The 13,702-nt window shown below is 36.8% G+C and overlaps 1 protein-coding gene across 1 annotated transcript; it reads right to left on the bottom strand.

Moving 5' to 3' along the window:
- Positions 1–1,154: 1,154 nt before the first annotated feature.
- Positions 1,155–3,567, bottom strand: LOC141671653 (receptor-like protein 42). The gene is made up of 3 exons (XM_074477944.1): positions 3,067–3,567; positions 1,534–2,991; positions 1,155–1,427 (listed from the first exon to the last, which is right to left on the bottom strand). Exons 1-3 carry the CDS (start codon positions 3,565–3,567, stop codon positions 1,155–1,157), a joined length of 2,232 nt encoding a protein of 743 aa, XP_074334045.1.
- Between the last annotated feature and the right edge of the window lie 10,135 nt (positions 3,568–13,702).

Genomic DNA, 13,702 nt, shown 5'->3' with positions numbered 1-13,702 from the left:
TCCTGTATAACAAAGAATGAAATGTAGAACGAGGCATGACGTAATTGTTGATTAACTAGGTTACATTTATCTACTAGATCTTGATCCTAACAAGGATGTGTAGCAAAAGGCTAATATTGATAGAGTCGAAATTAGCACAATGGTATCACAGTATATCGGGAAGTCTTGAATTTAAATTCTTGTTGTGCTCAGCTTCTTGCTCTGCCACTAATACAATAACCATTCAAGGTTTAGTGCTCTGAACTGGTTTTAAGAAATCCTTCAGAAGCCTGTTGCTGTCATCGTACGTGTTGCATATTGTGCAACTGGAAAGTACAATTCAAGACTACCTTAAGAAGTCACCCTCAATCTGACATTTTCCAATCTGCTGAGAATTAGATGAAATTTGGAAGCCAGGCACACTGCCTCAGAAAATCCAATTAATCTCTCACCATATTCAGCAAGCTATCATTTCGATAAATTAATAGTAGGGCTTCTAAAATAACTGCCACGATTAATTCTACAGGCCAAAGTTTGGAAAAATAAGCTAGGAAACTAAAGCCTACAATAACCTGTTGTTCCCTTACTCAGTGGGTGGATTAAAAAGCTAATGTTTAGTTTTTAGACCTCTCTGATGGAGGCTTGTGTTAAAAACCTATCCCCAAAGAACTCCATCTATCTGCTGCGGTTTACCATAGTTGGCATGAGAGTACAAATTTGTGCATGTCTATCAAATGAGAGATGAAGATAACAGGTAGTAAGTACCTCCAAGATTTCAACATATTATCAATGAAGTCAAAAATATGATCCAGAATCAAGTCACAGCCTATTGTACAGCCGCTGTTTAACCAATACAGAGATATTGTCACATAACATACAAAATTTGGATATTATTTCACAATTATTCATTACATGGGATGACGGTTGACATGAAATACAAATTGAAACAAATCTTTATTTATCTCCATTTAATCTCCATCCTCCTGACCTTGAGGCCCAGTTCCATGGCAATGATACCAGCAAACCATTTAGGTTTTCTAGCTAGCAACATCAAGTATCGAGCAATAAATGCAGGCACCACTCCACAGCCGTATCCAATCACCACAGCTTCCCATGTAAAACCACCAAAAAATTAATCATCCTCCTCCTCTTCATCTTCTTCTTGTGTCACATTATCATGTCCGCACTTTTTGGACAATGGTTTTCCACAGTCCCAAGTTACCAACATAGCTGTCAATTTCAAATGTGTTGAATTGAAAACCTTCTGGAATATGACCTCGAAGTTTGTTGTAAGAAAGATTTAGAAGTGCAAGCGAATATAAACCAGTGAGTTGCCCCGGAATTTCTCCTTCAAGTTGGTTGGATGAGAGGTCTAGTGATTCACTGTCAAATTTGCAATAGAAGGTGGTATGTGGCCTGTGAGATGATTGTGAGAAAGATTGAGAAATCTGAGTGACAATAGATTTCCAGTGTATTCAGAAATCTTCCCTTCAAAATTGTTTTTTGATAGATCTATGGTTGTGAATACAGTTAACTTCGCTTTATTTTATTCACATCTCCATTCATCATAGCCTTGAAGTTTCTGAAATAGATTACTGGCAGTGGACCAGAAAAATCATTGTACGATAGATCAATGATTCTCAAGCTTGGAAATGGTTGTTCAACCTCAGAAGTCTTGTTCATAGTACCATAAAACTTATTTGATTTCGGAACCAGAACTTGGAGATTTGGAAGAGCTTCCAAACACTGTGGGAACGTATCATTTATTTGATTACTTCCAAGATCAAGAGTTTCCAACTTATCAAATTCCGAAAAAGAAGAAGGAAATCCTCCTTGTAATTTGTTTCCATGCAAATTTAAACTTTTCAAATTACGAAAATTTGATAAGGTTGATGGAAGGCTCCCCTGAATGTTATTCATCCGCAGGTCAAACACTGAAAGAAGGGTCAATTGTGTTCCACAACTGGGGAGTACACCACTCAACTTATTATGAGACAAATTGAGTATCTCAAGAGAGCTTGAATTACAGATTAAGTCGGGTAATGATCCATTAAGATAATTGGACTGGAGATCGAGGTACTGAATGGTATTCCAAGGTAGTTGCTTAAGACCACCAGTTAGCTTGTTGTGAGAAATATTCAGATACCAACCCACTGACTCAATCCAATCAGGAATTTCCCCTTCAATATCATTGTTTGATAGGTCTACATAACCCAATGAGATCTCTGCATCTTTTGAAAAGTGTGGGAACTTTTTCATGTTGCAAGATGACAAATACAAATGGGTAAGCTTAGGAGGAAGTGCGATCATACCTGTGCTTCTCACTGAGAGAAAATGGTTATGAGAAAGATCAAGATATTCGAGGGATTCAAGGCGTGAAAACATACTCATGTTCAAAACACCACTGAAATTGTTTGATGAAAAGTCAAGGTCTGTGAGTTCCACAAGTTGAGAAAATGATTGCGGAATGGTTCCATGGAGTGCATTGTTTTTACAAGAAAACCATAGCAGAATTGACTCGGAGGAATCAAATTCATGTAACTGACCCCTAAACCCTTTATCGCTCAAACCTAAATTTTCTAATGATGGAAGGGGTCCAGTGAAGCCATTACTACTCAGACCAAGAGAAATGAGATTACGGGAGTGGGCAACAAATGTAGAGGGTAAAGGACCTGTGAAATTGTTGGAATCAAGGTATAGATATCTTATTTCTGTAGAGTTTGCTAAAAGTGTTAAAATTAGGCCATTGAGATTATTTTTTTCTAGGCTCAAATCAGTCAGTTGAACAAGGTTTCCTATGGATCTCGGTGTCGGCCCAGATAAATTACAATTCGAGAGGTCCAAGCTGACTAATGACTCTAGATATCCTATTGAATCAGGCATACCTCCGTTACGGAAGTCTATCCCAAAAAGAGAAAGGTGTTGAAGAGTAGCACTACTTCCCCACTTAACTTTGGGAAATACTCCGTGTAAACCGGTATTCCAAAGGTAAAACAGAGGAGATGTTAACATCTTCAAGATTAAGCACTCTCAGTTGAGTTAAATTCTGTAATAGTGATTCGAACGATTCATCTTCAAGTTTAACACCATCATTGGAACTCCATATAAACCGGTGTGCCCAAGGTTAAGAACTTCTAGGGAAGAAGACAAATTCATGGGTAAAACAGAGGAGATGTTAACTCCTACAAGATTAAGCACTCTCAGTTGAGTTAAATTTTGTAATAGTGATCTAAAAACTTTATCTTCAAGTTGAACAAAATAGTTGTCACTGAGATCAAGTGAAACCAGTTCATACAAATGAGAGATTCCTGAGGGAACTCTCCCTGAAAACCAAGTACTAGAGAGGCTGAGATGTGTCAAACCTTTTGCAAAGAAACCGAATTCTTGAGGGAACTGATTGGAGAGGGAAAAGTCGTTCTGAGAAAGATTGAGGAAGCGAAGATTAGAGAGTTGGAAGAGAGTGCTGTTAGGAAGAATGGCTCCTTCCAGCCCACTGCAACTTAAATCCAGTCCGATCACGTCTCCTGTCTTGTGATCACAGGTGACTCCTTGCCATATGCAGTAATCGGAACTCATGCTCCAATTCATCGTCTTTGGATGTGAAGGAATGTAATATTCATTAGAGAAAGAATCAGAATACAAGCAAATTATAGGAGTTATGATATTCAAGCTTTGCTTAAAGTGGAATAATGCAGTTTTTTGCTTGTCAGGACTTAAGGAAGCAACAAGGTGGTGTTGGAAGAAGATAATCATCACAATGATTGCGAAATAACTGGTAATAAAATTTCTCATTATCATTTTGGCTTTAAAAATTTTGGTGGAGCGATAGTTTGTAAAATATTGTGGTTTGAAGTGATATTTATAGTAGTTTAATCATAGATATCACTCCATTCAAGTAAACCCAATTCAACATCACGTACAAAGTGGGCTAGAATAGTGTTTACTTCTTGATGTTGGAAAAAATAGCTTGCCATGATGTTAAATAAATGCATTTCAGTCTTGAAAATACGAAGAGCAAAATATGAGAATTGAAACATGATGGGAATGAGTCTGTGAGAGCTACTTTGTGTTGACAAATATAAATGAATATATATGTATAACCTGTTTGTATGTTTAGCTGGGAAAGCAATATGCCTGTGAAAGCGTTTTTCTATATTTATGCAGAATGAAAGTTACAAGGATAATAAAGCAAACGATCACATGAATCGTGGCTACAGAATAGGATCGATCTAAACAGATACTTAACAAACTCCTACAATCAAGCTAACGACCATAGACCTGTTCAGCCTCTACTAATGCATAACAAATAAAACACAAGATAATAAAAGATATGACAAGTTTAAGATTATTCCAACACTCTCCCCCTTAATCTTGAACTTGACTGCTAGCAACATAAGCTCAAACATGTCTGTCTAATTCTTTGACCCCCAGAAGTTTTCTCATGTTTATGAACTTGATCTTTGCCAGAGCCTTCGTCATGATATCTGCCTTCTGCTCATTGCTGGTTACATGTCGAAGAACTACTTCGCCTCGTTCCACACACTCCCTGATGAAGTGATAGCGCACATCTATGTGCTTGCTTCGTCCATGAAACATAGGATTCTTAGCAAGATTTATTGCCGAACGATTATCTATGCATATCACAACTGGACCTATGAAATTGGAAGTAAACTGACTCAGCACATTTCGTAACCAAATGGCTTGACATGCTGCAGCTGTAGCAGCCATGAATTCGGCCTCACATGATGACAAAGCCACGACTCGTTGTTTCTGTGATACCCAAGTGATAACACTCTCGTTTAAGTAAAACACCATTCCACCTGTGCTACGTCTGTCATCCACTTGTCCTGCCATATCGCTATCTGAGAAGCCTGTTAACACATTATTACCACTGTCTTCAGAATATACTAAGCCAAACTGTATCGTGCCTTTCACGTATCTTAGAATTCGTTTAACAGCGTTGAGATGCAGTTTAGTAGGTCTCTCCATATAACGACTTACTATCCCCACACTATAAGCAATGTCTGGTCTTGTATGGACCAAGTAACGTAGCCCACCTATCAAGCTTTTAAACATGGTTGCATCAACTGCTTCACCTCCTTCATCCCGAGTGTATTGTTCCTTTGGATCCATAGGGTAGCTTGTAGGATTACACTCAGACATGCCTGCTTTCTCAAGAATCTTCCGAGCGTATCCAGATTGTTTCAAGACAATGCTTTCCCCATTTTGCTCCACTTCAATACCCAAATAGTAACTCAATTTTCCTAGGTCACTCATCTGAAATTTCTGACCCATCTCTTCCTTGAAAGTTTCAATCATCTGAGCATTTGATCCCGTGATAAGTATATCATCCACGTACACAGCAATTAGCAGTGTTTCTCCTTGCTCCTTCTTTGTGTACACAGCTGGCTCATGAGGACATCGAACAAAACCCAAACTTTCAAGACAGGAACTCAGTTTTGCATACCAGGCGCGGGGAGCTTGGCGTAGACCATACAATGCTTTCCTTAACTTGTACACGAGATGTCCCTTGCCTGCCTTCTCGAATCCTTCCGGCTGAGACACATATACATTCTCCTTAATATCTCCATTCAAAAACGCCGTTTTTACATCGAGGTGGTGAACAGTCCACTTATTCTTTGCTGATAAAGCGAGCAACAGTCTCACAGTTTCTAGACGTGTAACAGGAGCATAAACTTCATCATAATCAACCCCTTTCTCTTGAACATAGCCCTTTGCCACAAGACGTGCCTTGTGCTTAATGACATTTCCATCCGCATCTTTCTTTAGCTTATAAATCCATTTCAAACCAATGAGTTTCTGACCAGGTGGCATCGCTGTTAATTCCCAGGTTTGGTTTTCCTCAATAGATTCCATTTCCTGCTTCATTGCTTGCATCCAATTCTGATCAGAAGCTGCTTGCTTGAAATTAGTTGGTTCATCAACTCCCATAAGATACAATTCTTCACTTGTCTCTATTTCTTCTGAAGCATCATAAATCTCTCTGAGAAGCCTAGTCTTCTTTGGCTCTGTGCTATCATCGTAATCTTCACGATTGAGTCGATTGGCAGGTGGTGTCTGAGTAGGTGGTGACTGAACAGATGATGACTGAGCAAGTGGTGACTGAGAAGCGTAACCTTCGTTTTCTTCATTCAAGTCAGAGGAGTAAGTGTCATGTTCAGTACCTTCTTCGTCCTCATTCAAGACTGTGAACTGCTCAGACAATTCTTCTTCACTGTCATTCTCGTTCCATGCCCACGACTTTGTCTCTTCAAATGTTACATCACGACTGCAATGGATACGATTATTTTCAGGGTCATAGAGACGGTAGCCTTTAGTACCTGGTTCTTTTCCAAGGTTGACAACCTTCTTGCTGCGATCTTCCAATTTTTGCATGTTGTTCCCAGGTGTTCTCATGTATGCCAGGCAACCAAACACTCGAACATAACTCAAATTTGGCTTTTGTTCGTACCAAGCTTCGTATGGTGTCTGTCCAGTGAGAGCACGAGTTGGAACTCTATTGAGAATGTATACCGCGTGTCTAACAGCTTCACCCCACAACTTAGTAGGTAGCTTAGCCTCTTTCAAACAGCTCCTGGCCATCTCTACCACCGTCCTGTTTCGACGTTCAACCACGCCGTTTTGCTGTGGCGTATATGGTGTGGTGTATTGTCGTTCTATCCCAGCCTTTTCACAGTATTCCTTGAATTCATTTGAGGTGAATTCACCCCCCCTATCAGTTCTGAACACCCTGATACAACTGCTAGCTCCCTTTTCAACTTGTGCTCGAAAAATCTTAAAGTACTTAAAGGCTTCATCCTTCCTTTTCAGAAAATAAACCCACATATATCGACTATAATCGTCAACCAATAGAAAGAAATACCTGAAGCCCGACGCTGTTTCTGGAGTGATTGGACCACAAAGATCCCCATGAATTAAGTCAAGAGCTTTGTCAGCTTCATAACTTGCCTTGGCTGGAAATTTCTTTCTCGTCTGCTTTGTCATCAGACACCCATCACACACGTTGCTTGGCTGGTTTATCCTTGGCATACCTCTCACCATCTTCTCCTTAGACATCAAGTGCATCGCTTTGTAATTCACGTGTCCGAGACGAACATGCCATAAGCGAGATAGCTGGTCCACTCTAGACATCAAACACTCTCGTTTGCCGGTTTCTATAATTATCTTATATAGACGATTTGGAGAACGTTTCACCTTCATCAAGAGCCGTTCTTGTTCATCATAAATCCACAAAAAATCTCCCTTTATCATTACTCTATTCCCCGTTTCAGACATTTGTCCCAAGCTTATGATATTATTGCATAAACTTGGGATATAGTAAACATCAACTAATGATTTTTCCTCTCCGTTCTTGCACAACATCGTGACAGTCCCTTTGCCCTCAATCTTTACAGTGGAGCCATCTCCGAAATGCACCTGCCCTGTAACACTTTCATCCAGCTCAGTGAATTTCCCTTTAAAGCCTGTCATATGGTTACTCGCACCATTGTCGAGATACCACAAGTTTGAATCCCCTGTCTTTGTTTCATTTCTGGAAAGCATAGATTTCATAAATGTACTCTTGTCTGTGAACAGCACCTTTTGCTCTTCTTTCACACTTTTAGCCAACAACAGGGCTGGCTCGTCGTCTTCTATTTCAGCCATGTTCGCCTCCTGTCTAAAATCTTTATTCTTCTTTGGCTTTCGACAATCCACAGCAATGTGGCCATATATACCACAATTGTAACATTTTACACTCGACTTATCTCGCCCTCCTCGACTTCTAACACCAGATGAACCTTCTTTATTTCTTCTGAGCCATTCTTCTCGTGTCAAAAGTAATTTTCCCTCATTTTTCTCACGTTTGGCCCATTCTGCTTCTGTCAATAATAGATTGCTTTCCTTCGTTTCTGTCTTTCCCTTCACACGTTCTTCGTACGCCTTCAAAGATCCCACAACTTCCTCCATGGTCATGGTTTCAAGATCGCCAAACTGCTCCAAAGTGGATGTAATGTGCAAAAATTTTGCAGGTACTGCCCTCAGGAATTTTTTCACCGTATATGCTTCGTTCAATTCTTCTCCAAGGGCTCTTATGTTTGTCACGATTCCATTTATTTTCATATGGAAGTCATCGATCGTTTCATCGTCTCCCATGCTTAATGCCTCAAACTGTGACTTCAGTGTTTGTATCCTGGCCTTCTTCACCTTTTCGGCTCCTTGGCAAAGAGTTTTGATTGCCTCCCATGCATCTTTCGCTGTCTCCTTTTCTGCGATAGCCAGAAGAATTTCTTCTGGAATAGCCTGATAGATCATGGCCAGAGCCACCTTATCAGTTTTGTCATCAACTGCACCCTTTGGGTCCTTCTCCTTTGGGTCCTGTGCTTCAATAGCATTCCACACACCTTGTGCCTTCAGATATACCTTCATCTTGAGTGCCCATGCCGTGTAGTTGCTTCTAGCCAACATTGGATAGCTCAAGCCTAACCCCGACTTGCCCTTGTTGCCCTCCATCCTCTTTCACGTCCACCCAGAACTCCCGCTCTGATACCAAGTGTTGACAAATATAAATGAATATATATGTATAACCTGTTTGTATGTTTAGCTGGGAAAGCAATATGCCTGTGAAAGCGTTTTTCTATATTTATGCAGAATGAAAGTTACAAGGATAATAAAGCAAACGATCACATGAATCGTGGCTACAGAATAGGATCGATCTAAACAGATACTTAACAAACTCCTACAATCAAGCTAACGACCATAGACCTGTTCAGCCTCTACTAATGCATAACAAATAAAACACAAGATAATAAAAGATATGACAAGTTTAAGATTATTCCAACACTTTGAACCTGGATCACATACTACACTACAAAACTGGCTGGAAATGCGTAACTAGTAGTGGTGTAATTTGCTATTCCCAATTACTTGCTTGTAGGTATGGTACATTAGGTATGAGTTGCTTCTTTCAATAGGGTTGATTATGCAAAGAGGTTAGCTTAAGTGGCTGATAGTTTTTCTCTGATGCATGTATAGTCAGGTCCTAATTAATAAATTAGGTATTAGTTAATTTTATTTTTCAATAAAATCAATGCAGAGGGGTCATTTTAGATGAACTGTAGTCTGTGTACTAATACGAGGGCTTCTATAGAAGACGAAGACACAGACTTTAGGAACAGAAAGATGATGAGAATTAGTCTTTCGCTACATTGAAGCTGGATGGAAATTACAAGAAGAAGAAATTAACCAAATTTTCTACACTTTGTTAAGAGCTTTGTTTCTTCAAGTAAACCCCAACACATACGGCACAACATGAGCTAGAAATGCGTTTCATCCTTAAATTGTAGAAGAACTTTAGAGCATTAGAAGACAAAGACCGAAACTGTTTCATAAGAACCCAAGTAGAGTCATTTTAGATAAATTATAGTCTTTCCAGTTATGCGTGGGCTGCAATAGATGCCAATCTAGAGCAGTAAAAGACGAAGGCCAAGACGGGAATGAGTTTGTGACAGCTATGTACTTTGATGCTGGAATGCAATTTCAAGAAAAGGAAAAAACTTATGAAATTTTCTGAACTTTCTTTAAAGTTTGTTTCTTCAACTAAAACCAATTTACAAAATGGGCTAGAAATGTGTTCCGGTCTTCAAAGTGTTTTACACGAAGAACTTTGAGATTTAAAAGATGACCTGAATGAGTCTTTGATAGCTACTTTTAGAGGTGGAATGTGATATGGTGTCTTGTCATTTTGAATACCTGCTAATTTGTGGTGGTACCTGCTAATTGGTTTCTTAAATACAAAAACTTCCAGCTAATTGATACAGTAGTTTAGACTCTTTTCTCCGAATTGATGATCGGATCGGCCTAAATCCATATCCGATACTTATTGGATCGGATCGTTACCGGATCGGATTTTTTTTCGGATCAGATTTTTTTAAAAGTGATCCATATCCGCTCCATTAGCCTTCGGATCGGACCGGATTTCCGATCCATTGACAGCCCTACTCCATGTATTCCTAATCGATTTTGAACTCTCCTCAGTCGGTCAAATTATTATACATGCAATTACTTAACACATAAACCCTAAAATAAGTTGTTTTTATCCCTGTCTCTGCTTCCTCCTTTAAGTTCTTGTGCCCATATGAATATTCCACAATCGATGATCATGGTACGTAAAATCCTTCATGTTGGTTAATGATTGAATTCAATACTTAGTTTTAAATTTTTCAATATGTTCGAAGCATAATATTTAATTTCTCTATAGTCTATACGTACATATTTTGTATTTATGTGTAGCCATCGCGTTCTATAGAAATAGTAATCCGAAGAGGTGCATTCGCTTGCATTGTTCTTTTATAGTTAACCCATCTTGTTTTGATAAAATTCGAACTTAATTGAGCAAGCTGTTACACCGAGAGATTTTGGGTCATTTAATTGCAACTTCTGAGAGTCTTCTGTCCAAAACCTTAAATGTGTAGGCATTGACGAAGACGAAGATTTTGATAAGTCTTTTAGAGCTACTTTCTAAAGCTCATTGCAGCTTCCACGAAAGCAAGGAAATCATGCAATATTTTAGAGTAAATTTATGTGTTTTAGATAAAAGAAGAATAAGTTGGATGATTTGATTAAAAGCCGAACCCCTCTAATTTAAATTTATGTGTTTTAGATAACATTTGATTGGGATGGGGTTTTGATTGGTGATCGATTTAACACATTTTTTTTATCGATACCGCTTAGATGGGTGCTACTTGCTAGGGTTGTGAACAATGTTTCTAAAAAACAATCTCACACAACTCAAATAATATAATTTAGTATAAATAGACAATAATATTTGTTGACTCCATTATATAATAAAATTAAACAAAACTTGAAAAAGACAATATAATTATGTGTTATCCTAATAAAGTAAATAACTTATATAAAAGTTTGTAAATGTTGGGTTTTCGTAACCTTTTATATTGCTTCCAAATAGGTTTCCTAGGCCTTCTAAGTACATATTTACCTCTTCTACCTGTGTTGACCAATATATATATATATATATATATATATATATATATATATATATATATATATGCGTATCTGCGGACACTTGCCAAATAACCATTTAGATTGGTAACCCATGAACTCCCTAAAATAATACAATCAATTTTCTTAATAATCTCACACAAATCATATAATTTAATTTCTATATCAATAATAATAATCTCTTGGATCCTATATATAATAATATTAGCACTTCATTATCAAATAATACAATATTTTTCTAATATCTTAATAAGGTAATATCCTAATAAAAGATATGATTTATTTTAGAAATTTCTAAATATTAGGCTTGCATAGTCTTTTGTTTTGCTTCAAATAGTTTCTTCCAGAATTTTAAACATATGTCTAGTATTAGTAGGAGTTATGAGTCTTTTGTTTTGCTTCCAAATAGTTTCTTCTAGACTTTTACACATATATGTAGTACTAGTATGAGTATATTTATTACCTATTTTGACCAATAAATGTGCCTACACTTACAAAATGAAGCCATCTTGATCGAAAAGTTATGGACTCCCCAAAATGATATGATCAAGTTTCATGGGTTGAATATCATATATGACTATGTTAGTAATCTTTCCAACTAAAAAGTGCAATCGAGGGGAAATTTATCAATAAACCATTTTTTAGCAATATCATTGACTTTAATATGGGTGCATGTATATGTATCTATATAGTCTAAAATATTATTGGCATATGACATATGAAATACACGTAGCTTAACTTGTTTATTACATAACCCCAAGACTAAGGCTATGTTGACACTCTAAATCAACTTCTTTTAATTTGTCTTCAATGATCCATGGCGAAGATTTTTGTTGAGGAACATGACAATTAAATATTATGTCTAATATCTTGACATTTAAAGTAGAGAAAACTCGAGAATGACATTATTGTTAGTACTTGATTGTTGGCCTTAAACATGGTAAAAATCACTTCATTTCTTGAACTAATTACTATAATATTTATCCTCTGCATATCATGCTTAACTATATGTGCAATATGGATAAAATACTTTATAAGAAATATCTACTTTTTTTTATATATAAAACACATAAGAAGAATATTTTAGGTACTCGAAAAATTAAAAGCCGAACCGATCCAATTTAAATTGTTCGGTTCCGGTTATAGGTTCCAACCAAACCAAAAAAACCGAACCGAACCGATTGTTAAAAATAAATAAAATAAAATATGTATATATATATTATATTTATATTTAAAAACTATTTTATTATTAAGAGCAGTGTTGTAAAAAGCAGGAATCAGACTTAGTCGGTGGAGGCACCGTTTAGGGATTAATCGGGTAATCGGGGATTAATCGGAATGATTAATCGGGTCATTAATCGAAACTAATTTATAATTATTTAGAGGATGCAACTAATCTTTGTCTTGTACTGTACTGCTTTTATTGCGTCCCACATATTAGTAGAAACTCTACAATTTATCTAAAATAATCCCATAGTAATCCCCTTATATGGACTCTTAGGGTCACATAATAGTAGATGCATTGTAATATGGCATCATCTTACGAAACTTAAAGGTGTTCGTAATTCGGTCATGTTTATCATGGATCATTTTGATTAACGCTTATGAACACATATTTGATCAATTTAAAAATTCTATTACGAGCTAATAAAATTTTTAAATTCTATTAGTTCGTAATAGAAATTTTAGGTTATTTTGCTTCACATATTTAATCAACTAATAAAAAAGAATATAAGGTCACATTTAGCTTTTTAGACAGATAAGGTTTCTAGACAACTTGATCATAAAAGAACAAAGAGATGAAAGGTTTACTTGTGGTTTGAATATAAATTGGTTCAAAAATTAGACAAGTTTTTAATACTTCATGTTCATTTTTGTTAAACTCGGTACTTATTAGACTATTTCAAGCTATTTCTTCCGACACGAGTAACAAATTGCCTTTCCTTTAAATTTCAAGAAAGGAGTATGTAAGAATTTATAAATTAAGAATTTTCAAGTCACTGAAACTCATTTTTAGCCAATTTTGCATATTGAAAGTTCAGAAAATTCCAGCTTCAAAGTAGCCCTCAAAGACCTATTCCCACCATCTTTCCATTTTTAAAGTCTTGGCCTTTGTTTTCGACTGCATGCAAATGAAAGAAAAGACTGTGAGCTGGTATCTAAATATGACCCTACTGCATGGACTGTATCAATTTGGAAGTGAAGACCAAGTCCAACTGCCGTATTATATGATAACCCTCTGCAGGTGTTAGAAAGCAAATCATGCCCCATTTGTTGTATATATTATGTGTATTTAAAATATACAATAATTTACATTATTTTTTTTTTTAAATTGATCAGAATACATCCATTTGCCACTTGACTGACCCAAACATCAACTTCTGGACAATCATGCCACCACTGTCAAGTTCGTGTCGGATCAAAGTGATAAAGTATAGAGAGAAAAGAAAAAGTCTTCGTCTTTGTTGTAAAAGTGCTTCTTGTGCAGCCCACATATTAGTATACAACATGTTGTAATTTATCTTAAAGACTCATTTCACATCATCTTTTTGATTCTCAAAGTCTCCATCTTATTTGCAGTAAAAATGCTTCTATTACAATTTATAATATTATATAAAGTGACCCCTCTGCATGGAATCTTATGAAACAATATGTACAGCAGCCATGGATGAACTAATCTTATACATGCATCGAGGAAATTGAT

Source organism: Apium graveolens, chromosome 7 (genome assembly GCF_009905375.1).
Source record: "Apium graveolens cultivar Ventura chromosome 7, ASM990537v1, whole genome shotgun sequence".
Lineage (NCBI taxonomy): Eukaryota > Viridiplantae > Streptophyta > Magnoliopsida > Apiales > Apiaceae > Apium > Apium graveolens.
The sequence above is the reverse complement of the archived record's forward strand: the minus strand, read 5'-3'. Positions and strand labels throughout refer to the sequence as shown.

Coding starts and splice junctions, on each gene's coding strand:
- LOC141671653 (XM_074477944.1), bottom strand. CDS start 3,567: ATGAATTGGAGCATGAGTTCCGATTACTGCATATGGCAAGGAGTCACC. Junction 2,992..3,066: donor TATATGGAGTTCCAATGATG/GTGTTAAACTTG, acceptor TTAATCTTGAAG/ATGTTAACATCTCCTCTGTT. Junction 1,428..1,533: donor AGGCTATGATGAATGGAGAT/GTGAATAAAATA, acceptor ATTGTCACTCAG/ATTTCTCAATCTTTCTCACA.